Source organism: Sorex araneus, chromosome 5, assembly GCF_027595985.1.
Source record: "Sorex araneus isolate mSorAra2 chromosome 5, mSorAra2.pri, whole genome shotgun sequence".
Classification (NCBI taxonomy): Eukaryota; Metazoa; Chordata; class Mammalia; order Eulipotyphla; family Soricidae; genus Sorex; species Sorex araneus.
In genome coordinates, this window is record NC_073306.1 from 23,147,134 (window position 1) to 23,173,166 (window position 26,033).

Consider the following 26,033-nt stretch of genomic DNA (forward strand, 5'->3'; position numbering starts at 1 on the left):
TGCCCAGCAGTGCCTGGTCCCCTGAGCATCAAGGTACGTCATAACTAATGAGCACACTCTTTAACCAGGTGTGGCTCTAAAACCCCAAAATAAAAAAATGGAATTATGTACAATAACTAGTACTCAGGTGTTCATCAACAGATGTATGGATATCATTCAGTTTGAAAGAGGAGTAAATTATATGATTCTCAAGGACATTATGCTAGGTGAAACATAGCAGTTGTTAAAAGTATGTTAAAGTATGTTAAAAGTGTGTTGTTGTATGGTTCTACTTACATGAAGTACTTGAAATATATAAGGTCATAGATATAGGAAGTATAATGGTGGTTGCTGGAGCATGCAAGTTTGGGGAGTTTCAGTTATTGGTTATAGTTTCAGTTTCTTTTGTTTTGGGTCTGCATCTATCTGTGCTTAGAGAATACTCCTGGCTCTGTGCTTAGGGGTTGGTTGCTCTTTGTGGTGCTCAGGAACCAGGTGGTAGTAGGAATTGAGTCTTCGTCCCTTCTGCATATAATAGTGTAGAGCTTGCGGGCTGGAGTGATAGTACAATGGGGAGGGTGTTTGCCTTGCACATGGCCGAACCTATTTTTGATCCACAGCATCCCATATGATCTCTTGAGCAACGCCAGGAGTGATTCCTAAGTGCAGAGCCTGGAATAACCCCTGAACATCGCTGGGTGTGGACCCCCCAAAAATGAATAAAATAAAATGTAGGGCTCAGCCATTGAGCTATCTCTTTAGTGTCTGGAGTTTCAGTTTTCCAAAATGATAAGAATTTATGAATAATGTGTTTGTACCACCAAAATATGTAATTAGAAATAGTTAAGATAGTAAATTTTGTTACTTCACTTTTTTTTTAAATTACAGTAAAAAATTAAGGGAAAATTGTATTAGAGGTTCTAGCCCATGAAATCAGACAAGAAAAGTAATAAAATGTATTCAATTTAGGAAAGAGGCAAAACTATATTTGTAGATAATATTTGTCTAAATATTCAAAGAAGTTACTAGAACTTTTAACTGATACACTGGAATGGAAAGCCTTAAAACTAGTAGTATGAAAGGCAATATTTGTGTCACTGTCACTCATCCCGTTGCACATTGATTTGCTCAAGCGGGCACCAGTAACGTCTCCATTGTGAGACTTATTGTTACTGTTTCCGGCATATCAAATACTCCACAGGTAGCTCTACAGGCTCTGCCGATTTTTGTACAGAAAGTTTCTTTTTCTATGTTTTGGTGGTACCAAGGATTGAGCCTAGGACAAGGCAAGTGTTGTACTGGTGGGCTGTATCCCTGCCCCCCATGAAACTTTACTGAGAGAATTTAAAGAAGAGTTAAAGTTGAGAAATAGACCTTGTTCATGTGATGGAAGAATTGGTAGTGTTGAATGTCAGTGTTTTGCAAATTTATGGTAGATATAATCCAAACCAAACTCCCAAAATTGGTTAAATGTCAAGGAAAATGCACAAACCCTAGAAAAAATCCAGAGTAACTGAAAAAGTGGAACAGAGTAGGAGGATTAACTGGAATTTATAGTTATAAAAGTCAGTATAGAATTGGATTCCAGAGACTCTAAGACCAAGCTCCCGTTAAGTTTTGTGGCCAAGTGACATCTAATAGACTTGTTCTCCCTCTTGGAGAACCTGACAAGCTACCAAGAGTCTATTGCCCGCATGGGAGAGCCTTGCAAGCTTCCCATGTATCCCAAATACAGTAGAAGATACATACATACCTCTCAGAGAGCCTGGCAAGCTACCTGTGGCATATTTGCTATGCCAAAAACAGTAACGATAAGTCTCATTCTCCTGACCCTGAAACAGCCTCCAATTGTTGGGAAAGACAAGTAAGGAGAGGCTGCGCTGAATGCAATAGAGACGTTACTGGTGCCCGCTCGAGTAAATCCATGAACAACGGAATGACAGTAATACAGCGATAGAATTGGAATCATACAGAAAAATAGAGTGGAACTGAAGAGTAAGCCTAGAGAGGGTCTCTTAGATCCATCCATGTAATCACTGTCACTGTCATCCCGTTGCTCATCGATTTGTTCGAGCGAGCACCAGTAACGTCTCTCATTGAGAGACTTATTGTTACTGTTTTTGGCATATCCAATACACACGAGTAGCTTGCCAGGCTCTGCCGCGCAGGCTCGATACTATCGGTAGCTTGCTGGGCTCTCTGAGAGGGGCGGAGGAATCGAACTCGGGTTGGCCGCGTGAATGGCGAACGCCAACCACTGTGCTATCGCTCCAGCCCATCCAGGTAGTAGTAATTTATATGATTTTGTCGTTCCTTGTTGTCAAGTAGTATTGCATTGTGGTTCTATAACCACAATTTCTTTATCCAGTCATCTAGTCTGGACACTTGATCTTTTTCATGTTTTTGCTATTGTGAATAGTGCTGCAAATGAACATAGGATTGCCAGTGACTTTGTGGAATTCAGTTTTGGGGTCGTTGGAGTAGATCCCCAGAAGTAGAATTGCTGGATCACATGGAAGCTCAGTTCTTAGTTTTTTTTTTTTTGAGGTAACCATACTGTTTTTCAAAAGGATTCAGCCAGTCCACATTCCCACCAGCAATGGATAAAGGTTCATTGTTCTACACAGCAATGGTGGTTGTTCTTTTGATGTCTGTCAGTCTCACTGGTGTAAGGTGATACCAGGATGTTTTGATTTGCATTTTCCTGATGATAATGCAAATTACCATCCTGAGATGTAGAGCACTTTTTCATATATCTGTTGGCCATCTGTATGTCTTCTTCTTTCTTTTTTCCTTTTTTATTTTTGGGTGATGGATAGTGTTCAGGGCTGCTTCTTGCTCTTTGATTAAGGATCACTCCTGATAGCTTTGGAGGACCATATGGTACTTGGGATACCAGGGATTGAGCCCACGTTGGCCACAGGCAAGGCGAGTATACTATATACTTTATTATTGCTCTGGCCCCTGTATGTTTTTGAGGAAGTTTCTGTTCGGTTTCCGTTTATCTCTTCTCCCCATTTTTATTTTTCACTGTCACTGTCATCCCGTTGCTCGTTGATTTGCTCGAGTGGGCACAAGTAACATCTCCATTGTGAGACTTGTTACTGTTTTTGGCATATTGAATATGCCACGGGTAGCTTGCCAGCTCTGCTGTGTGGTCGCGATACTCTCAGTAGCTTGCTGGGCTCTCCGAGAGGGGCAGAGGAATCAAACCCAGGTCGGTCTCATGCAAGGCAAACGCCCTACCTGCTGTGCTATTGCTCCAGCCCCTTCTCCCCATTTTTAATGGGGTTATTTTTTGCTCTTTACATTGCAAGTGCTAGGCCCAGTGCCTTTCATGCAGATCACCTGGGTTCTTTCCTTAATGGTCCCCTGAGTCCCGCTGGGAGTGATCCTGGAGCACAGAGACAGGTCTAAACTGTGAGCACAATATATATTGTCCAATTTTCTCTTCAGCATTTGTTGAATGCTACATGACAGCCTACATGTCATGTAGTTTGTTGCTATGTGGATGGTCATGCTGAGTGAAGCAAGTCAGAAAGATAGGGACCTCTCTCAAATGTGGAATATAAAGAAATGTAGGAGTGAGAATAGCAAATGACCAAGACATTGGAGCTTGAGAGCTGATCTACAGAACTGAGCTTACCATGGTGGAGAAGGTGAGAGGGAGGGGAGCGTGCTCTGGTAGATTGTGTAGTGTTAGGACATAGTATGTATGACAGGGTTCAACAAAACACCACCATTAACAGTATGTTATAAATCAGGTTTCCTAAATTAAAATAAGGATCTCGCATACAAGAACAACTGATTGTTAAAAGTTAATCTTTATCCCCCCCATAAATACAGAACAAATACACAATAGCAACAAAATTGATTTTTGCTGCTGCTGCTATAACTAACGACTGTGGCCTTCCTTACTGGTGCTTACAGAAGTCACACATCAGACTCTGGGGCTCACACACTTGGCTGCAGTGATCCTAAAGTTTGCATTGCATTGTTGTGCTTGCTAGGGCTTGTTCTGTTATTTGAGGCACACAAATTATCTCTGTGGTGCTTGCTGTGGGTCACTGCAGTGCTCAGATCTATGCTCTACAGTTTACATTTCCCTAAAGAATTAAGAATGTTTGGCTGCTTTTCATGTGCTCACTGCCTATATTCTTTAGAGAAATGTCTATTCTAGTGTTTTTGTATACTTTTGAATTGGATCATTTATTCTTGTTAGTTTAGATATTAAGAGTTAATATCTTACATGTAATCTGCAAATTTATTTTCCTATTCTTTCTTTTTTGCCAATAGTGTCATTTAATGCACAAAAATTTTGAATTTTCATGAGCCATTCTGCTTTCACCAGAGTGATCCATTTTGAGTGAATTTTCGTATATTGTGTAAGTTAAGGGTTCACATTGCAAATTAATATTCAATTTTCCTAATATTTGTTGAGAAGAGCGTCTTTCCCTTACTGAGCGGTCTTGGAACTTTTTGGGTAAAAGTTGTTCATGTTACATGGTTACAATAGTGTTAATGTTTATATCTTGAGTATAGAATGTAACTGCTCTTCCATGACTACCAAAAAGTTGTTCAAATTTTTTTAAATTTAATATATGTATCTATTTATCACATGGTGGGGTTTTGTGGTTTTTTTTTTTTTTTGCTTGTCTAAGCCAAATCAAAGATCAACGGGACGACAAGTGATACAAGTCTTAAGTTTCCATTGTTTCTCACTTGGACTATTTCCAGTGTTCTCTCTACCCACAATTTGATAATTTAGTAACTAAAATTTTTCTTTTAAAAAATGTCATACCATTTTATCACCTGCTCATGTAGCTGTTCAGTGACATCCTAACTTAGAAATTTTAAGTTTTTCTCTAAAAGGTTTAAAATGTCAAAGCATTTGACTTTCAGTTGATTTTTTTTCCAGATTATCCTCCTGTTAATCTTTGGCTCCTTGAGTTCAGCCACATTGATCTCTTCAAATAATATTCATCACTAGGTCTCCAGTGTCTGGAATACTCTCCTCAGAAACTTTAATGTATCTCTTATTTATTTCAGATTTTTGCTTTACTGTTTAGTCTGGCCTTATTTGTCCAGTTTGTCTAATCTTTAATCACTTCCTCTTTTTTTCTTTCCTTCATAGTAGATTTTGCCACAATAGTTTGTACATTAGTTTGTATTGTTGCCATGTTTTAGTTAGATCATAAGGGACATTAAGGTAGGAATTTCATTCATAATTTATGACATATGAGGATATGAGATATATTAAATGGTGGTATGACATCAGTGTGGATACTTGATGGAATTGTGTCCTAAGGGAAGTTAGGATAGGCTTATTAATAGTGTAGATAGATGTGAATCATTTGTTTTCTACTGTTTTCTTATACCATGGCAATCAGCTGTGAAATTTTGGGCATTGTGAACTAATTTTTGTAATAGAAATTTGTAAAATGCTAGCAATATTTTTCATTACATATATTAATAACTTGGAGATACTGAAGTTAATCAGAAAACTTAGACACTCACCAGGATCAGATTATAATTAAGAATTGTATAAATGGTCATAGAAACTTTAAAAATGTGGTTGTTGGACCAGAGAAATAGAGCAAAGGATTAGGTTACATGCCTGCTATCAGAGGCTCTGCATTCCATGATTGGCACCAAGTGGGTCTCCCTGAATATTGAGCTGGAGAGTGAACCCCTGAATATTGAGCCAGGAGTACCCCACAAACACCATTGGTTGACCCACAATATTAAAAAATAAAAATGAGGGTCTTCCTCTGTTTGGTAATTCTTACGTAAATTAAGATTAAATGTAATGATGAATGGAATTAGAACTTTATAGTCTTTGATGAATTATATATATATATTGGAGAATAAAGAGCAAACTACTGTTAGATCTGAGGGGGACTTTATTAAAAAAATGAGGTGGTTTCTTGATTGTGATATGGTTACAATTGCAATATTGTAACCATCCTATATGGCTATAGGATATGCTTATATAATGTTAAACATGGTATAGCTCAGTTATGTTAAATGAAGGGAATAGTAGGTTGGATATTAGGGGTGGTTATGCATTTCCCAGTATTTCATGTAACTTTCATGCAGCATATTTATATATGTATATGTTTGATTTTTGTTTTTTTTTGGGGGGGGCATACCTGTTTATGCTTATTACTCTTGGAGGGCTCAGGGGGATCAGTAACATTGGGTGCTGGGAATCAAACTCATGTTAGATGCATATAAGGCAAGCATACAGTGTATCTGCTGTACTAGGGTCTGTAGCTTCACAGCATGTATTTTTTAATAAAAAATAGTTCTACTTTTATCTTTGTGTTGGGGATCAACCCAGGCCCGTTGTTTTGCAAGATTTATGCTCAACTGGGGGTTGGAGCAATAGCACCGTGGGTAGGGCACACGGCTGACCCGGGTTTGATTCCCAGCATCCCATATGGTCCCCCGAGCACTGGCAGGAGTAATTCCTGAGTGCAGAGCCAGGAGTAACCCCTGTGCATTGCCAGGTGTGACCCAAAAAGCCAAAGAAAAAAAAAAAAGCTCAACCAGTGAGCACATTCCTGGCTTAAAAGTTAATTTTGGAGGACCAGAAAGATAGTATAAGAGGGTTGGCATATGCTTTTTATGTGGCCAACTTGCATTCGATCCATGGCACCATGTATGGTTCGTGAAGCCTCCCAGGAGTGTTCCCCAAGTGCAGAGTCAAGAGTAAGTCTTGAGGGGCTAGAATGATAACACAGCGGGTAGGGCGTTTGCCTTGAACACGGCCAACCTGGGTTCGATTCCCAGCATCCCATATGGTCCTCTGAACATGGCCAGGAGTAATTCCTGAGTGCTTGAGCCAGGAGTAACCCCTGTATATTGACAGGTGTGACCCCAAAACAAACAAAACAAACAAAAAGAAGAGTTAAGTCTTGAGCATCACTGTGTGTGGCCCAACACCCCACCCCCAGAAAAAAGTTTGGTAATGGGGGAGAGATTTGTGGGCATATCTGGAGGTGCTTGGACTATTACTGACTCTGCCACAGAGTTGCTCCCAAGTGCTGCTCAGTGGACCATGTGATGCTATTAAACCAGGCTGAGATCTCCCCAGAGGAATCACGTGAAGACAAGTTGCAATGCAATAAGCAAAGGTTCTTTATTGGCTGGCTTGGTTAGCTTGAGCTAGGGCCCTCGTCCAGCTCACCAACACAGTGGCAGCCTTCTGGGAACTAGTGGCCCAAAGGTACTAGAGTCTCAAAGGTAAGGAGCTTTTATACCATAACATTATATAACAGGGACTTTCTCAGGACCACCGTTTTGGCCAAAGTCTGAGGGGCTTTCCACTACTTGTACTTAGCTGGTTGATTAGAAGTTGGAGTTGCATGAGGGTTGCATAAGAGTTACATAAAGGATTTACATGGGGGTTAGGGGGCGCTTTCCTACCTGTATCTGATTGGTAACCTTTTGTTGACCTCACCATGGCTATCTCTCTTTGGGGAAACAATGACTCAATTCCAGGAGTTTTGGAACTGAAGCCTAGGTGTAGCTTCTTCTGGCTTCTTTATGAGCCGTTCATGGCACTGCCTTTGCTTCTCTGTCTCTCTAGTGCCAGGGACTGAACTTGGGTTTGCTGCATGAAAGGCGATTGTACATTAACTCCTGTAGTATCTCTCTGGTCTTAAAATTATTGTTAGATTCATTGTGCTTATATAAATTGCTGCTGTTGTAGCGTCTTGGTTTAAATTGGCTGAAATTGTAACAGGTGGGACTGTACTATTTGTTTCTGTATGGTCCCCTGAAAACCGCCAGGAGTGGTCCCTGAGTGCAGAATCAGGAGTAAGCTCTGGGCATCGCTGAGTGTCACTCAAAAATTAAAAATTATATACATATATATGTATGTATACATCTATGTCATCCCGTTGCTTATCGATTTGTTCGAGCAGGCACCAGTAACGTCTCTCATTGAGAGACTTATTTTTACTGTTTTTGGCATATCCAATACACACGGGTGGCTTGCCAGGCTCTGCTGTGCAGGCTCGATACTCTCGGTAGCTTGCTGGGCTCTCTGAGAGGGGCGGAGGAATCGATACATATATAAACTGACATTCAAACTTTGGGCAGAATAGAGACTCTTCAATTTAAAATTGTTAGCATACCAAATGGTGATGATATTGTCTAGTGTGTTTTCTTCTTTTCTTTTTTTTTTGCTTTTTTGGGTCACACCTGGCGATGCTCAGGGTTCACTCCTGGTTCTGCCCTCGGGAATTACTCCTGGCAGTGCTCAAGGGACCATATCTGTGGGCAAGACAAACGCTCTACCCGCTGGGCTATCGCTCCAGCCCCTATTTTGGTTGTTTAATCTTATAATTTGTTTGTAGCTCATATAATTCAAGTCTTCCTGTAACACTTAAGACAGTTATATCTGCAGCAAGATAATTAAGTGAAGGGGGCTCAAGAGATAGTGTAGGGATTAAAGGTACTTGCCTTGCCTCTCACCATCTTGTTTCAAAAGGTACTTGCCTTGCATCTCACCATCTTGTTTCAAATCCTGTGCCTTAGAATAACATAAGGGGTCACTTAGGAATACAGAGCAAGTAATAGTCCCTGAGTACCTCTGGGTATTTTCCCCTCTTCCCCTAGAAAAAATCTCCCTACATACCAGCAAAGTGTTACATTTGTGGTATTACGATTTACGCAGGTGGTAAAGAACATGTTTTACGTTTTTAGGACATACCTCCCCCATAGCACTGCTCATTCTTCCAGTCTTGCTTCATAAAGTCTCCTAAGAATCTGACTTTTTCCCCTCATTTCCGTATCCTAGGTGTCTTTTAATACTCTAATACAGAAATTAAGTATTTGTTGTTTTGACTACTTCTCTCCCAGCACCAGGAATATGCATCTCTGTTAAAGAGCACTTGCCTTGCTTATGTGAAACACTGATTTTTATCCTTGGCAGCATGCTTGCATTCTCTACCCTCCCCTTCCCTCCCATCTCCTCCATCTCTCCTCCCCTTTTTTGGATCTCCCCCTCTCTCCTCTCTCCTTTCTTAGCAAATATAAGGACAATTAAATGTACAAAAAATTTGCAATGTTGTGTTAAACATTGTATTAACAGGAGAAACAGGAAGAAAGTGAGCTTCGTTCTCTGCCACCTCCTTCACCTGCACACTTGGCTGCTTTAAGTATTGCAGTTATTGAATTAGCAAAAGAACAAGGAATAACAGATGATGACTTCAGAGTTCGTCAGGAAATTGTGGAGGAAATGGCAAAGGTTATAACAGCATCTTTACCAGGTAAATTTCTTAATGTTTGCGTTTTCCTGTTTGCTTGAAAGTAGATGAACTTTTAGTTTGGAAATATTTTGTTGGAAATATTTTAGACAAAATGAAGAAGAATGGCAGAGTGTAATTTCTGTAATAAGGTTTTAAAATACTGCACTGTAATTTTTTAAAATTTATTTTATTGAATCACCATGTGGAAAGTTACAAAGTTCTCAGGCTTATGTCTCAGTTATACAATGCTCAAACTGCGCTGTAATTTTTAATTGAATATGATATTTTACTGATTTTTGAATTGAATTTCAATTATTTTAAACATATACATATATTTCAAACATCACAGAATAAAATTCTCATTGCCTGGTTCTGGGGAAAATATCATTTATTTTAAGAAGTAATGTTAGGGCCAGAGTGATAGTACATTGGGTAGGGCACTTGCCTTGCATGTCATCAACCCAGGTTCAATTCCTGACAGCACATATGGTCCCCTGAGTCCCCTTGGGATTGAGCCCAGAGAGCAAAGGCAGGACTGAGCCCTGAATGCTGTTGAGCGTGATCTCCAAACAGAAAGAAATGTTAGAGACAGGCATCCTACCCACTCTTCTATCTCTCCAGATCCAATTTTCTTCTTTTTTTCCTTCCATATTTGGGTTACACTGGTGTAGTACTCTGTGGCTGCTCAGGCTCTTGGGAGTTGCTCTTCAAGGTACTCGGGGAATATTAGCTGCCAGCCTGTTGTGCTGCTATCTTTCAGCCCTCAATTATACTCTTTTTTAGAAAGTTCGCTGTTGGTGTAGAGTTTGGTCTGGGCAAATTCATTGTAGACATTTCTGTAAAGCTCGTTGCTCTAGCCCTCATCATTTTTTGATACTCGTATTCAATTTAAGTAAATGTATATTAAATATGTCTTTCTTTTTGGGTTTTGCATTATATCCAGCAGTGCTAGGGCTTAGTCCTGGTTCTGCACTCAGGGATCACTCTTAGCAAGGTTCAGGGGTTCATATGTGATGCTGGGGATCAAACCTCTGTTGGCTGCTTGCAAGGCAAGTGCCTTGTTCACTCTACTATCTATCTGGCCATCACTAAAGGAGTTTTGGACAGTTGATAAATTGTAATTTCATGTAGACTCTTGAGATTTATAAAAATACATTTTAATTTATTTTTATTCATTCTATTATTACGTTTTTAATAGGAAATTATTTAATTATATATAGAAATAACTTTCTGTTATAAGAATAGAAATAAAATATTCTGTGGGATGACACTAGAAGTGCTCAGGGACTACTTCTGGCTCTGTGCTCAGGAATCACTCCTGGTGGTGATTGGGAGAACAAATTTGGTGCCATGGTTTGAACTGGGTTGGCTGCATGCAAGATACCTCTGTGCTATTTCTTTTGCCCTAGAAAAGAAAGTTTACAATTATCTTTTGGGCACTTCCCAAGCAGTGATTGAGGGGACCTTGGACCACTCTTGCTGTTGTTGGGTTCTCCAGGGCTATCTCTGGTGATGGTCGTAGTGCTGTAATGTGCCATAGATTGAACTGAGGTTCACACATGCAAGTCATGCACTCAAATACCTATTATTTCCCAGGCTTCCAAATTTTTATGACTAGTGAGTTGGATCATTTTAATTTTGTTAATTTAAAAAGCAAAAATATATAAATTAATTTACACTTTCCAAGAAATTAAACTTATTTGATTAGTCTCTATCATGTAAAGTTTCAGGTTGCCTTCTGATGAGGTTCTTCTAAATTTGCTTTACAATTTTTGAAATAACAAGTCGTGTTTTAAGATGAAGAAGATGGAGATAGTATGTTATTTTTCCTACTTACTTCGTTCTATAGTTTTTCGAAAGCCATTTTTTTCTTCATTATTAGTTGACTTGGCTTGATAGTTTTTGATCCATTTAATCATTTATTAAAGTTTATTTTAAAAAATTATGATTGGCTTGATACTTTTATTTATTTAGGGTTTTTTTTTTTTTTTTGGTGGGGGGTGCATATCTGGCTGTGCTCAGGGCTTACTCCTGGCTTTGCATTCAGGGATGACTCCTATTTGGGCTTAGGGGACCGTTTTGGGTGCCAGGGATCAAACCTGGATCAGCCGTGTGTGAGGCAAATGCCCTACTTGCTGTTCTATTGCTCCAGCCACTTAATATTTTTAAAAGCTTTTTCATTGATCATCTGTAATGCTTTCCCTTTAAAAGTACTATTCTTGGGGTGGGAGAGAGAGTTCAGGAGTTAAAACTCTTGCCTTACACTCTACCAACCTGGATTTGGTTCCCTCAGGGACACCAGTACTGATGACTCCTGAGTGCAGGGCCAGTGGTAAGCCACGAGTACCTCTGGGTGTGGCAGTCCTCCAATGCAATCCCCCAATTCTTTGATACATATGTAAAAATAAACTAAAATAATTTATGATGTTACTTATAAACATAATTCCTGCTAAATGAATGGTTACTAAAATTTTCTAAATTTGCAGATCAATTAGGACATTCTTCTAGGATCTGAAAAGTTAGTATAAATGGGTAGGTTGTCTCCCTTGCATACAGCACCCTGGTTTGATTATTGGCCTTCCAAATGGCCCCCTGAGCACTGCCAGGAGTAATTTATGCGTACTGTAGGTGGTGACCCCCCCAAAAAAAGAACATTATTCTTTTATAATTGTTATGTTGCAATTGGAAGGCTCAGAACAGAGGGGCGTATGCAATTTTCCTACCAGTGTTTTTTAAGTCAACTCATATTTGCATGCTTTTTCATGCTTTATATATCTTTTTAATTTCCAGAGTGTTCACTTAGATTGTATGGCTCATCTCTGACTAAGTTTGCTCTGAAAGGGAGTGATGTTAATATAGATATAAAATTTCCTCCCAAGGTAAGTAATTATAGCTAAGAATCTTTCTTGTATAGAAATACTTAATACTAATACTTGGTAGTTTTAATCTTTTTAGAGATAGTATAGGGAACTAAACAGCTAAGTTTTAGTGTGTTGCCATTGTGATTAAGCAGTATTTTTGGAGACTACTGTAAGGTGTTAGATGTAGGTGGAATAAAATACAGGACAGAAGAAAATTGGAGATAGAGGAAGGTGGTAAAAGATGCTTATATTTGGGCCAGGGAGAAAATTCACACATGAGGCACATATGCTTTGTTTATGCAGGGACTCAAGTTTGATCCTTCATACTGTGTGGTCCCTGGAGTAATGTGAGATAATAGCCTTAGATGCTTCCCCAAACTGCTGGGTACCTTAATGTTCTCCCAGCATCATTGGACCAGATGATTGAACCATGCAGCCAGCTGGAAATGAGCCCCTGGCTTCTTAGCACTGCTCTTGAGTCTGGGGGCCACTCAAAAAGTGTCATCTTTTATTTGATCATGCTGGTTTGCTTATGGTAAGCATAAAAAAGTAGAAAGAACTTTGAAATAATTGGTATTTAAATCTTCACTGTAATGAGTAAGTTACTTGACTGAGACTTAGAGTTCAATTTCTAAAATAAGGATAATGACTTTTATATTAAATAAGATAGTACATGTTGGTTTGAATTTTGCCAGGGAAAATTTGGTTACTTTTTATAAGTAGTAGCAAGTGCTAGTATCAGGAACAAAAACGCCAATACTGTTTCTCACTGATAGCATTGCTTATTTATTGACTATTAGAACATGTAAAATAATCAGTTGCGAATTTGGGGAAATAGCTTGAAGAACTGGAGTGTATACATTACTCATGGAAGCCCTGGATTGTATCACTGGCTCACATGTTCCTATAAGCATTGCAGGGATTGTTCCCTGAATACCAGGCACCATTAGGTCTGACCCCCAAACCAAAATCAAATAATCAGTTGAAATTTTACATTTGATTACATTTATACTATTTGATTTGTGTTGAAAATTGATGTCTTGGGCTAAGAGTATGGCTCAGGTGGTAAAGCACATGCCCTGTGCATGCGTGGCCTTGGGTTAAATCCTCACATGCCTACCCTTTCCGAGGCACCACTAGGTGTATTCCCTATTTAGGATAAAATAAAAAGCAAAATAAAACTTGGGGTTTTAATTTATAATACATTGTAGCCATTTATTTAAAAATTTATGTGATTATGAAATACTTTAAAAAGTAGCAAAAGAAATCAAGAGTTAGCTTGTATTAATTTTGTATACATAGTATACTTTATAGTGCCCTGTTTTCGGGGAGTACACCTGGAGGTGCTGGGTATAAGGGCTGCTCCCAGCTTCTTACTCAAGAGACTGTGTGATGCTGTAGATCAAACCTGAACTCCTTGCGTGCAAAGCATACACACTAGTCTGCTGACCTGTATCTCTGACTATAAAGGACTGGAGTTTTAGTTTTAAGTCTTTTGGCCAAGTTGCCAGTTATTCGTATCTCTCAGATATCTTGTCCTAAGCACCTTCTTTTTAACAATTAAGGTAAACTAATTTTTGTTTCAAATCTTAAAACCTTTTCTCTTAAGAACTCATTAGTTGCAGAAGTATTACTGAAATAACAGTCATCACATTATATCATCACATCATTTATTAGATTCTATTTTTATTACCTGAAACACTCTTGGTTAGTTAACATATGTAACCAATCCTAATAAGCTTACTAACAGTATTTTAATATGTTAACATAGAGGCAGACATATTTCATTATTTTGGCATAAGGTTTTATTTAAATGTTTAATGAGATAGTGCTCTCTAAATTTCTGCAAATTAAACTTTGAAATTGATATATTAAGTTGAAATTTTTTAGATGAATCATCCGGATCTTCTGATACAAGTGCTTGGAATTCTTAAAAAATGTGGTGAGTTTGTTTTTTTTTTTGGGGGGGGTTTGTTTTTCTAAAGAAAATGAAGGTTACATTCACTGTGGTTTTATGAGTATCTAAGTTAAATTAAAATTCCTAAAATGTTTGATTGTAGTACATTTGGATATATTCATGTGCGTATTTTGCTCAGTTACACCCTGTGGAAAATTTACATGTTAGTTAGGTCAGATATAACATTTGAAATTAATTTGTGAAAAACCATTGTCTTTTAGATAAAAAAAATTGTGGGTTTTGAGTATTTGAGGCACTTCTGTGTGAAAGAATACAATTTCTTAGTAGGGCAAGTCCTCAATAGAGACTTGGGAAAATTGTGTGTATTCATTGGATAAATATTTTTCCTGCTTAAAACAGTATTAACCTAAGTTTTTGTTGTTCCTTTTTTTTTAAAAAATATACATAGCGAGGCTCAGGGCTTTCTCCTGGCTCTGTGCTCAGGGATCACTCCAGTGGCGCTCCAGGGACTGTAGGATGTCAACCCGGGGAGCCAACCCAGGTTAGGCATGTGCATGGCAGATGCCCTACCAGTTGCCTCTGACCTTTTGTTTTAAAACATTCCTAGAGTTTTTCACTAGTGTCTGATACTGATTGTTTTATATAAAAACATAAATGAAAGAAAATTCATTAAAAATACTTTAAAAATTATATTGATTTTGAACAGGCCTCAAGGTACAATCCTTTTTTCCCCATTGTTTTTATTTCCTGCTTTTTATTGTCATAAAGAATTGTTTACAATATCATGATCCTGAGCTAGAGAGAGAGTGCAGTGAGTAGGATGTTTGCCTTTCAAAGCTGACCCATTTTCATCTCTGGAACCCAGTATGTTACCCTAGCCCCTTTATAAGTAGTCTTGAGCACTGATGGGTGTGACACAAACCCAGCCATTTCCCTCCTCTGTTGCCACCAGCCCAAAAAAAAAAAAGATTGAGCTGAAAGAGATTTTCCAGTCTCAAATTGTAATTCTAGTTCATTAGCTGTATGTTCTTTGAGAGATTTATTCAAGCATTATTTGTATGTTAGTGCTTTTTATTTGTGAAATCCAGTATAGTATCCTTTGGAGGAGAATGCTGCCATGAGGATAAAATGAATTAAGCCTGTAACTTAGAAAAATACCTGCTATGGGGCCAGAGAGAGAGTGTACAACGGGTAAGGAAGGTGCTTGCCTTGCATGGGGCTGATCTGGGTTCGATTCCTGGCATTCTATATGATCCCCAAGCACTGCCAGGATTTTTGAGTGCAGAGCCAGGAGTAACCCTGAGCAGCACTGGTGTTGCCCCCAAAACAAAACACAGAAACAGAAGTCCACTATACAGTAACTTCTTAGTAAATTTTTACTGCTGTGGTGATGATGATGATGATGATGATGATGATGATGATTACTGTCTTAATTTTTTTTGGTGTCTGAGGGATACACCCAGTGGCCCTGGACTCAGGAATTACTCCTGGTGGCCTCATGGGGACAATATGGTATGCTGGGGATTGAACCTGGGTTCGCCATGTGCAAAGCAAGCACCTTACCTGCTGGACTATTGCTCTGGCCCCTCTTACTAAATTTTAAGAATTTAAAGTATTTGGTAAAGATATTTGCCATTTGACTTAGAAGAGATAACTTACAAAAGCGTTAGTTTTTGGTTGGTGCTAAAATCAGTTTTGTTGTTCTTCTTGGGCCATGTCTGGCAGTGCTCAGGAGTTTCTCCTGACTGCACTCAAGAATTAGTCCTTGGGGCTGGAGCGATAGTACAGCGGGTAGTGCGTTTGCCTTGCACGCGGCCAACCGGGTTCAATCATATGGTCCCCCGAGCACTGCTAGGAGTAATTTCTGAGTGCAGAGCCAGGAGTAACCCTTGTGCATCGCTGAGTGTGACCCAAAAAGAAAGAAATTAAAAAATTTAAAAAAGAATTAGTCCTGGCAGTGCTTGAGGTGAACCTAACCCTGGGAATCTAACCATGGTCGACTACATTTAAGACATACACCCTAAATTTTTAGCCCCAGCTCTAAAGTCAGTTTTAAACTTATTTCTCTGTGCATCAGCTCTCCATTACTTATCAGTTCCCTTGCACCTGGTTTTGGGGGAATAGTTTTTGGGGTAGGAGTATACCACCAGGTGCTTAGAGAGGCTGTTCCTGGCTCTGCTCAGGAGTGACGACTCCTGGCAGTGCTTAAAAGGCTCATATGCGATGCTGGGGATTTGAACTGGGGTCTGCTGCATGTAAGACAAGCATTTAAACCCCGATACTAACTTTCCAGCTCCTGAAAAATTAGATGTTAAGGAATTTCTTTGTTTTAGGCTATCATATAACGGGATTTTAATTTTATTTCTTAGTACTTAATACTAGTTGCATAAGAACACTTGAAAGCATATTACAAGTTACAGATACATAGTTTTATTTTTTTAGATTCACTGGGCAGTATCAGCCTAAGAAAAATATTTTAAAATATCTTTCTAAAATCCATAAAAGATCATTATAGGTCTTAGATTTGTGAAGGTCAATGCAATTTTTTTTAATTAGTGAATCGCTGTGAGGTACAGTTACAAGGTCAATTCAATTTTAAATCAATTTTTTCTTCTATGTCTTCAACTCTTTAAGGATATATATCCTATTACCTGAGCAATTTTATTTTTATTTTCCTTTCTGGGTCACACCCAGTGATGTTCAGGAGTTACTCCTGGCTCTACACTCAGGAAATATTCCTGGCAGTCCTTGGGGGACCATATAGGATGCTGGGGATTGAGCCCTGGTTGGCCACATGCAAGGAAAGTGCCTTACCTGCTGTATTACCGCTTCGCCCCGATTTATTTATTTTCTAGGTCCTTAATTAAACTTTGTTTTTCTTTGTCATAGCCACCATACACAATGCTGTTTTTCACATAAAGGTCTTAAGCATGTTTTGAAAAACATTTGGTTAACTTGAGTTAAGTAGTACTTAGTAGTTAATAACAGGTTAACTGACAAATTGCTCAATTTTTCTTTTCTTTTGTTCTTTTTTGTTTTTGGGTCCCACCTGGCGATGCACAGGGGTTACTCCTGGCTCATGCAGTCAGGAATTAATCCTGGCCGTGCTCAGGGGACCATGTGGGATGCTGGGAATTGAACCCCGGGTCAGCCTCGTGCAAGGCAAATGCCCTGCCCGCTGTGCTATCACTCCAGCCCCTCAATTTTTCTTAAAACTTCAAATGAAAAATATTAATTCATCTATATTATATTGTTTTTAGGGCTTGGGGCCTACCTTAGAGATACAGAGAAAATCTTTATAGTAGAAGTGTGCTTCGTTTTGTTAGTCCTTCAATAGGCATTTTGATTGGGCAAGCTCTTCATGCATTAACAGGACATGGGGCCAGTTTAGTTATTAATTGTCTTCACAGATAATTGATAATATTAAAGCACCACAGGTTCTCATTTCATTACTCCTCTGGAAATAACTCTCAGAAGTAAAAAAATAATAAAAAGCGCGGGGGAAGTAGTGGGGGAACAGGGGTCAAGGTCTCATTTATACCAGTGATGTGGAAGAATGTATAGCTGTATATCGAAAGTTACAGGCTCAATAGCACTGAAAACATGAGATACAGGCTTTGACCACTCAACTCTAAAGTGCCTGGCAAGGTCCAGGTGGGGTGGGGTGGAGGGAAGTTGACACTGGTGGTAGGATTGGTGTTGAAATATTGTATGCCTAAAATTCAACTATCAATAACTTTGGAAACCACAGTTCTTTAATTAAATGCAGTATTCCTTTTAAAAAAGAAAAAAAAAACAAACCACAATAAAGTCTATGCAAAAAAAAAAAGTAAATGGTGTCTACTATATGGTCTGTCTGTCTGAGGGTTGAACAGTTTTATTAGATTATATACTTACATGGAAATATTCAAACTTTTAGGAATGTTAAAACCTTTCTTAAGGTGATTATAATTTTCGGACAGTATTTGGGACTGTGCCCTGTGGTTTGTGATATACAGCAAATGACACCAAGAGAGGTAAGAGATTCTGTTGGGTTGATGCTCATCTCATGTCAAGAAGAGTGGATTATCCCACAGAAACAATAAGAGTGATTTTTTCAAAAAGGAAGCTAGCAATGTTTACCATAAAGTAAACATTTGAGAGATGTTGACATTAGCTTACATGTTTTGTTTTTTTTCCTTATTAGTATTATATGTAGATGTGGAATCTGATTTTCACGCTAAAGTTCCTGTTGTGGTGTGCAAAGATCGGAAAAGGTTGGTAATACGAGAGAGAAAATGAAATACTAAAAAATAGCAAGCAGATAAATACACATTGAACATTTCCAAGAGGTGTTTTTGTTTGTTTGTTTGTTTGTTTGTTTTGCTCTAAGAATTCTCCTTGGATTAATATGACTAAGCTAGTTTCTCTTAAAAACAGCTGGCTTACTAAAAATATATGAACAAGAAATAGAATCACCAGTTAAAATTAAAACACTTTTCAAAGCAAAGCTTAGTTTTTTTTTTTTAATTTCATGATTTACTTAAGTATTGAGGTTTTAGATAATATTTTGCTGTAGGGATATGTAAATTAAAAAAATATTGTGAATGGGGATATAACTAAGTGATAAAGCCTATGCCTTGCATGTGTGAGGTCCAGGGTTTGATTTCTGGCACAATAAAAGAAAAAAGATACCTCTCTTTAAAAAGCTCACAAATACTGAGTTGGTATTAGACTCTTTAATTTACAGAAATTAAAAATGAATTTTTTGAAAACTAATACTACTTTTCTATTCAGATATCTGTGGCACTGAGAAAATAAGAGCCTTTAAAAAAGAAATCCTATTTGAGAAAAATAAGAAATACAGAAATAGCAGTATTTTTACTGAGCAGTAATTTCTTTTTTGTTGTTTTTTGTTTTGTTTTGTTTTGGGCCACATCTGGCAGTGCTCACGGCTTACTCCTGGCTTTGCACTCAGGAATCACTCCTGGCTGTGCTCTAGGGACCATATGATGCCAGGGATTGAACCCGGGTTGACCACGTGCAAAGGCAGACACTGCTCACTGTGCTATCACTCTATGCCTGAGTAATTATTTCTTACATTTGTAGATTACTGTATTTTCTTACTCAAACCTAGAAGGCACACTGGAGATAGAAAACTTCCTTGTTTTCTGAATTAGAAATTTGAGGTCTTAGGGATTTTGTCCAAAAATACTTCATTGAGGTGGGAAAAAAAATTGGAATGGGAAGGTATTCTGACTTGTTTTTTTCTACCACATGTGTCAAATTTTCTCTATAAATGTGGCATATCTGTGGCAACCTCAGATATGTCTTCTTTGCCTGCAAAGTATCTTTACTATGGTTCGGCCAACTCAATTGCCATAGTTCTAATTTCAGCATTGCGTAAGTTTGATAGTAAATTTCTAATCTTTAATCTGAAAATAATACATCAGTAAAATCATAGTCTTTTGAAATGAAAAGTTACGGGCAAGATAGCAAGACATTGTATCGTTGGTTTTTGGTTCAAGGTTTTTGCTTCTATTCTAAAATAGAATAATTTTATTCTATTTTGCTTTATTCTGTTTTGCTTAGGCAAAGTAAATAGAATAAACTAGGAAATATGTTATAGTTAGACATTGGCGAGATTAATTTTTTCTTTATATAAACCAAATGTAGGCAAACCATAATGCTGCTTTTGCAATTAATTTCTCATGAACTGAGATACTGAGATTGAGCAGTTTTTTTTTAATTAAAAGATTTATTGGAAAATAGAAGGGAAAGGAACTCCCCAACTGGGTAATAACTTAGTATAGGACCAAGTTCTGAGGTCAAAGAGTTTATTTCTTAAAAACAATGTACATTTAAAACATGTTTAACTGATATGGAATTCTAGTGATGAAAATGTGTGTTGTTTCCAGTTAGCTCTAAGTTTTTTAAAATTTCTTTTTATCATGCTTCTTAGTAAAATATGATGACTGGAAAGAGTAACCACAGGATCTGAAGTATGGTAATTTTTAAGGTATTAATACAGTGAAATTTCTTTCTTTCTCGTTTACAGTGGTTTACTTTGTAGAGTGAGTGCAGGAAATGATATGGCATGCCTCACTACTGATTTACTTGCTGCTCTTGGTAAAATGGAACCAGTCTTTACTCCCTTGGTATTAGCCTTTCGATACTGGGCCAAGGTAGGTGAAACCAGAAGAAAATAATTACCTGATCTTTAAGATAACTCAATTATTTTAAATTTTACTATATGTATCATTAATTACAATGCACAGGGAAAAAGTTACCGGTGCCAGAGAGACAGGTTCTCATTATGGACATGAAAATACATGAAATTACACATAGAATTACTGATATATATTAGAATTTTAAATTGTCATACTCCATTCTTTTATGTAGTTTAGGAATATTATCTTTAACATCTTAATATATAAAGTTCAAGTTTTTGTTTTTATTGTAATTGAAAGGTTTTATTGTGTGTGTGTGTGTGTGTGTGTGTGTGTGTGTAGCAAGATAGTTTTTCTTTCCTTGTTTTGCTTTTAGACCACATTCAGCAGTGCTCAGAGCTTACTCCCGGCTCTGCACTCAAAAGTCACTCTTGGTGGGTTTGTTGTGGGCTCTGGGGACGGTGTGGGATGCTGGGGATCAAACCTGGTTCGGCCACATGCAAGGCAAGCGCCTTACCTGCTATACTTTCACACCAGCCCCCTCAAGATAGTCTTTCTGGAAACTTATTTAGATGTGAGGGATGAGAAAGAGAAGTATGTGTTCAAGAAAGAATATGGCCTTCTTCAGAGTGGAAAAGGCAAGCAAAGAAGACATAGAGACAAGGGAGATATATGTTTAAGGGAGAACACAGGCTTGAAGAACAAACCTGTAATTTAAAGTTTTAAGTGTAAAATATGACTATGCAAGCTAATTTTTTTTTTTTTTTTTTGCCATACCCAGCTATGCTCAGGGATCACTCCTACTGGTGCTAGGGGAGCATATATGGTGCTGATGATTTAACTCGGTTTGTCCATCTGTTAGGCACACTGTGTTACATTCTATACTCTTTTCTTCAGGTGAAAAATTGTTGTTTTTGTTGATTTAAGAAACGAATCTTGGTGCTGGAGGGTCTGATACATAGGGTGCTTGCTTTGCACATGACCCACCTAGTTTAATCCCTTGCATACCATGTGGTCCCGAGTACTGCCAGGAGAATTCTGAGTGCAGAGCCAGGAGTAAACCCTGAGTATTGCTGGGTATGACCCCAAAACCAAAACAAAACAAAGCAAATAGAGTCTCAAAGGTGCTGGAGAGAGAGTGTGGGGAAAAGGCACTTTTCTTACACGTGGCTGACTGGTTTCTGAGCATTGGGAGTAGGCCCTAAGCATTGCTGGGTATGGACTCAGAAGCAAAAAAAATTTTTTTTTGCTTTTTGGGTCACACCCGGTGATGCATGGGGGTTTACTCCTGGCTCATGCACTCAGGGATTACTCCTGGCGGTGCTCGGGGGACCATATGGGATGCTGGGAATCGAACCCGTGTCGGCTGCGTGTAAGGCAAACACCCTACCCTCTGTGCTATCACTCCAGCCCCAAAAAAAATTTTTATAAAGGAAGGAAAACTTTTTTAAAACAACCATTTCCTCTCCTCGTTTCTCTTCCACAGCCTGCCTCTTTTGAGGTTACCTATGTTTTATTATCAGTGTACTGTGCTTTCTATTGACAGTCACTTTTTTGGGAGAGGATGGGTCACAATAGGCGGTTCTCAGGGACTGCTTCTGATTGTTCTTGGGGAATCATACGCAGTTTTGGAGATCAAACCAGGCTTGGCTGTACTCTAGTCAAGTGCCTTTACCCCTGTACTCTCTCTGTAATCCCAGTCACAACATAATTTTCAAAACTTATTTTATAGAGATTACATCCAGTGGTGATGCAGGATACAAGGGGAACGTAGTTGGGGGCCCAAGCTGGACCATGATGGTTCCTTGGTATTTGGACCTGGCGGTGTGGTGCTCAGATGCTTGGGCATACCAGGGTTAACTACCCTGGGTATCCATGCCACACCATGCCAAAGAGTGAACTCAGCCTCACATTTGCTCGGCCTGCTCTCTGCCTCTTGAATCACCTCCAATTTCTTAAATATAGCAATGTTTATTGTTATTAAGTTATTAATAAGTTATTAATGTTAACTTAATGTTAACTATAAAAATAAATTTCTGTCATGATTTTTGAAACATCTTAAAATTTTCTTAGAAATCACAAATACATTAACTTTTTATTGTTTTTTCAATTTTTTCTGAGTCACTATAGTTGTGCTTAGGGCTTACTCCTGGCTATGTGCTCAGACAGTACCCCTGTACCATCTCTTCTTTCCTTATCACAAAATTTTTTTTGTTTGGGGGTCACAATTGGCGCTTCTCAGGGATGTGTTTGTGGAGATGGAAACTGGCTCAGCCGTGTACAAGACAAGTGCCCTGCTGTTGTACTATCACTCAAGCCCTCTATCATATATTTTTTAATCTGATAAAAATATTTCCAGGAATATAGCTCATAGCATAAGTACCCATACTTAAGGAATAAAGATAAGTAATGCAACATTGTTTTAAGTGACAAAACTTGAGACCAAAGTCTGAATGTCTTTGAGTGGGACATTAACCATCTAAATCATATGTGACCTTTAGTTATTTAAAAGAATATGTTAGATTTGTTCAGATTTATTTAGAGGGACCTTCTTGGCACATTTAAGGAGAGAAATATAGAGAGATATTTATAATAAGCAATTTTGGTAAATGATGAATAAAATCCTCATCTATGTAAAAAACAGTCTGTGTGCAACCAGGTTATGTAAACTTCTTTAAAAATGAAAGTTTTTCAGAAGAAAAATAACTGCCACTGCCACTGCCATCCTGTTGCTCATCGATTTGTTCGAGCGGGCACCAGTAATGTCTCTCATTGTGAGACTTATTGTTACTGTTTTTGGCATATCCAATACGCCACGGGTAGCTTGCCAGGCTCTGCTGTGCGGGCGTGATACTCTTCGGTAGCTTGCCAGGCTCTCCGAGAGGGGTGGAGGAATCGAACACAGGTTGGCTGCGTGAAAGGCGAACGCCCTACCGCTGTGCTATAGCTCCAGCCCAAGAAAAATAACATTTGATATTTATAAAGAAAATAAAATTCTGTATATATTTTATGTATATTTGAGTTTAGAAAAAGACCTAGGAGAGTCCATAGATTGAAGCAGAATTAAAGCAGCATCAAGTGTTTTTTTTTAAATTTCTTAAATTTTACTTTTTAAAATTGAATCACTGTGAGATAGACCCTTCCAAAGCTGTTCATGATTAGGTTTCAGTCATACAGTGTTCCAACACCCACCCATCCACCAGTGCACATTCCCAGCACCAGTGTCTCAGGTTCCTTCCCATTATCCCACCACCCTAACCCCCAAACTGCCTCTATGACAGGTGCTTTCCCTCTCTCTCTCTCTCTGTATTTTTCCCTCCCTCCGTCCCTCTATCTCTGCTCTCTTTGTCTGTGCCCCTCCTTGTTTCTCTCTCCTTTTGGACATTTGCAATATTTTGCAATATTGATACTGAAAGGTTATCATGAATATCCCTTTGCCTAGTTTTAACACTCAGTTCCTGATCTGTGTGATCATTCCCAGCTTTTTTTGTCATACAGATTGTAAAAAACTAAGGCACGCCGAGGGGCGCGCACACCCTCGGGCTCTCCGGGCGGCTCTGTCTCACCACCCACGTTCGGTGCCCCGGAACCGCTGTGTGTGCTGTCAGTCAAGGGCAGGCGACGGAAGGAAGAAGGCCAAACTGGTTGCTTGATCAGTTTATTTCATTCTCTCTCCCCGCTTCTCTCCAGCTCTCGGTCTCTCTCTGGATCTCTGGATCTGGCCCCCACCCACTCTTACAGCCTAGTTAAATCTCCACAGCATGAGGGGGTTGGGGGGTTGGGGTGTACACATAGGTGTGGTCACCATCAATAGGGTAAGGTTCCTTTCCCTTAGGGGATGCTTCTCCTAGGACTTAATTCTCTTTCAGCAGGAGGATCCACCCAAGGGCGGAGTCCCATGAATGTGTTTCTCTTCTCCTCAGCCAGCAAACATATAAGAATTCATAATATTAATTATTTTGTATGGACACAATAAGAGATACATTAAAGCTTATAGAATTGCTCTCCTGGGGCCATCTCAATCTCAGACTACAGTGCTCAGGCCAGATCAGTCTTTCCTATCCCTGGCAGGGTCCTAGTCTCATAATTACTATTGGATCATGACAGCATTTGTCTATGATCAAGCTCTTAACTTATAGTTAAGAATTAGGCACTTTGGCCAGGCCCATCTCGATGCCAGGGTAGCACATAACTCACCGCTTGCCCTGGATCCTTCCCATCCCTCGTCGGGACCCAGCTTTTGGGGTGCTAGGAACTGAGGGCAACTGAGGCTTAAGTGGAGAAAGCAGATGCCCGGGAGGGAATAATATTCGAGGCTAATTAATTCCCAAGTTATAAAAACATAATATTGTCTTCTTGTGTCTATACAAAACAGACATAGCTTTAAAGTAAATTATTCAAAAGGCACAAGAAGAGGAGAAAGGCAATATTAACTTATATAATATAAATTCAGTATCCTAGGAAGGTCTGACCTTACAAATTAGCAGAGTCAGATTAAGGGAAAGCCGCGGATTAACTCTTTGGGGAAGAGAGCATGGAGAAGTGATTATAGCTAAACAAAGGGATGGGAGAGATTCGGGAACACCTTGATGGGTGTGACTGGGGTAAGCCTAAACTCCGGGGAAAACTGGGACAAGCTACTTGTGGCCAGGAGGGAAAGGACAAAGTAATGTCATCCTACAACAGATCTCTTCTCTATCTTACCTACCCTCTGTCTCACAAACACTTGTGGTTGATTCCAACCATTGACCAGTCCTACTTGGTTTTCACTGGCCATGGATATTAGTCTTCCACTATATATATTTTTATATACCACAAGTAAATGCAGTTATTCTGTATCTATCCCCGTCTTTCTGAGTCACTTCACTCAGCATGATACTCTCCATGTTCACCCATTCATAGGCAAATTTTATGACTTCAGTTTTCCTAACAGCTGCATAGTACTCCATTGTGTAGATGTGCCATAGTTTCTTTATCCATTTGTTTGTTCTCGGGCACTCAGGTTGTTTCCAGATTCTAGCTATTGTGAATAGTGCTGCAGTGAACATAGGAGTGCAAATGGTGTTTTTGCCCCGTGTTTTTGGGCCCCCAGGGTATATTCCCAGGAGTGGTATTGCTGGGTCATACAGAAGCTCAATTTCTAGTGTTTTGAGAAATGTCCATATTGTTTTCCAAAAAGGCTGGACCAGCCGGTACTCCCATCAACAATGAAGGAGAGTCCCTTTCTCATCTGCACCAGCACTGGTTACTCTTGTTCTTTTGAATGCATGCCAGTCTCTGTGGTTTGAGATGATAGCTCATTGTTTTGATCTGCATCTCCCTGATGATGAGTGATGAAGAGCATTTTTTTTATGTGCCTGTGGCCATTTGCATTTCTTCTTTGATAAAGTTTCTGTTCATGTCATTGCCCATTTTCTAATGGAGTTGAATTTTTTTTCTTGAGAATTCAACCAGTGCCTAACAGCAAGTGTTTTTTGTTCGGTTTTGCTTTGGGACCACATCCTTTTGTGCTTGGGGCTTATTTTTGGCTCTGTGCTCAGGGATCACTTCTGGCTGGGGTTCAGGGGACCATATGAGTTGTGTGGGTTGAGCCTGGATCAGCTGTGTGCAAGACAAGCATCCTTCCTGCTGAACTGTCTCCAGCTTCAAGTGTTTTTAGGGTTTTGTTTGTTTGTTTTGGTGTTGGGGCTGCACCTGGTGGTGCTCACAGCTTACTCTTGGCTCTGTGCTTAGGGATCCCCTGGTGTTGCTCAGGGAACATACCATATGATACATAGAACCAGGGACTCAGGGACAGTCACATTGGACTATTGCTGGCAAGTCTGTGATCTATTTCATTTAACTAGAAACTATGTCTTTATTTGCA

General features: G+C 39.0%; 1 protein-coding gene across 10 annotated transcripts in view; it reads left to right on the forward strand.

Moving 5' to 3' along the window:
• Positions 1 to 26,033, forward strand: part of TUT4 (terminal uridylyl transferase 4) — a 122,332-nt gene that overhangs the window by 45,938 nt on the left and 50,361 nt on the right. For all 10 annotated transcript variants that reach the window (XM_055140714.1, XM_055140709.1, XM_055140711.1 and 7 more), the window contains 5 exons: positions 9,083 to 9,260; positions 12,030 to 12,118; positions 13,991 to 14,042; positions 18,205 to 18,274; positions 20,056 to 20,182. In XM_055140714.1, the coding sequence (XP_054996689.1) occupies positions 9,083 to 9,260; positions 12,030 to 12,118; positions 13,991 to 14,042; positions 18,205 to 18,274; positions 20,056 to 20,182 (516 nt within the window). The remainder of the gene's footprint in view (positions 1 to 9,082; positions 9,261 to 12,029; positions 12,119 to 13,990; positions 14,043 to 18,204; positions 18,275 to 20,055; positions 20,183 to 26,033) is intronic.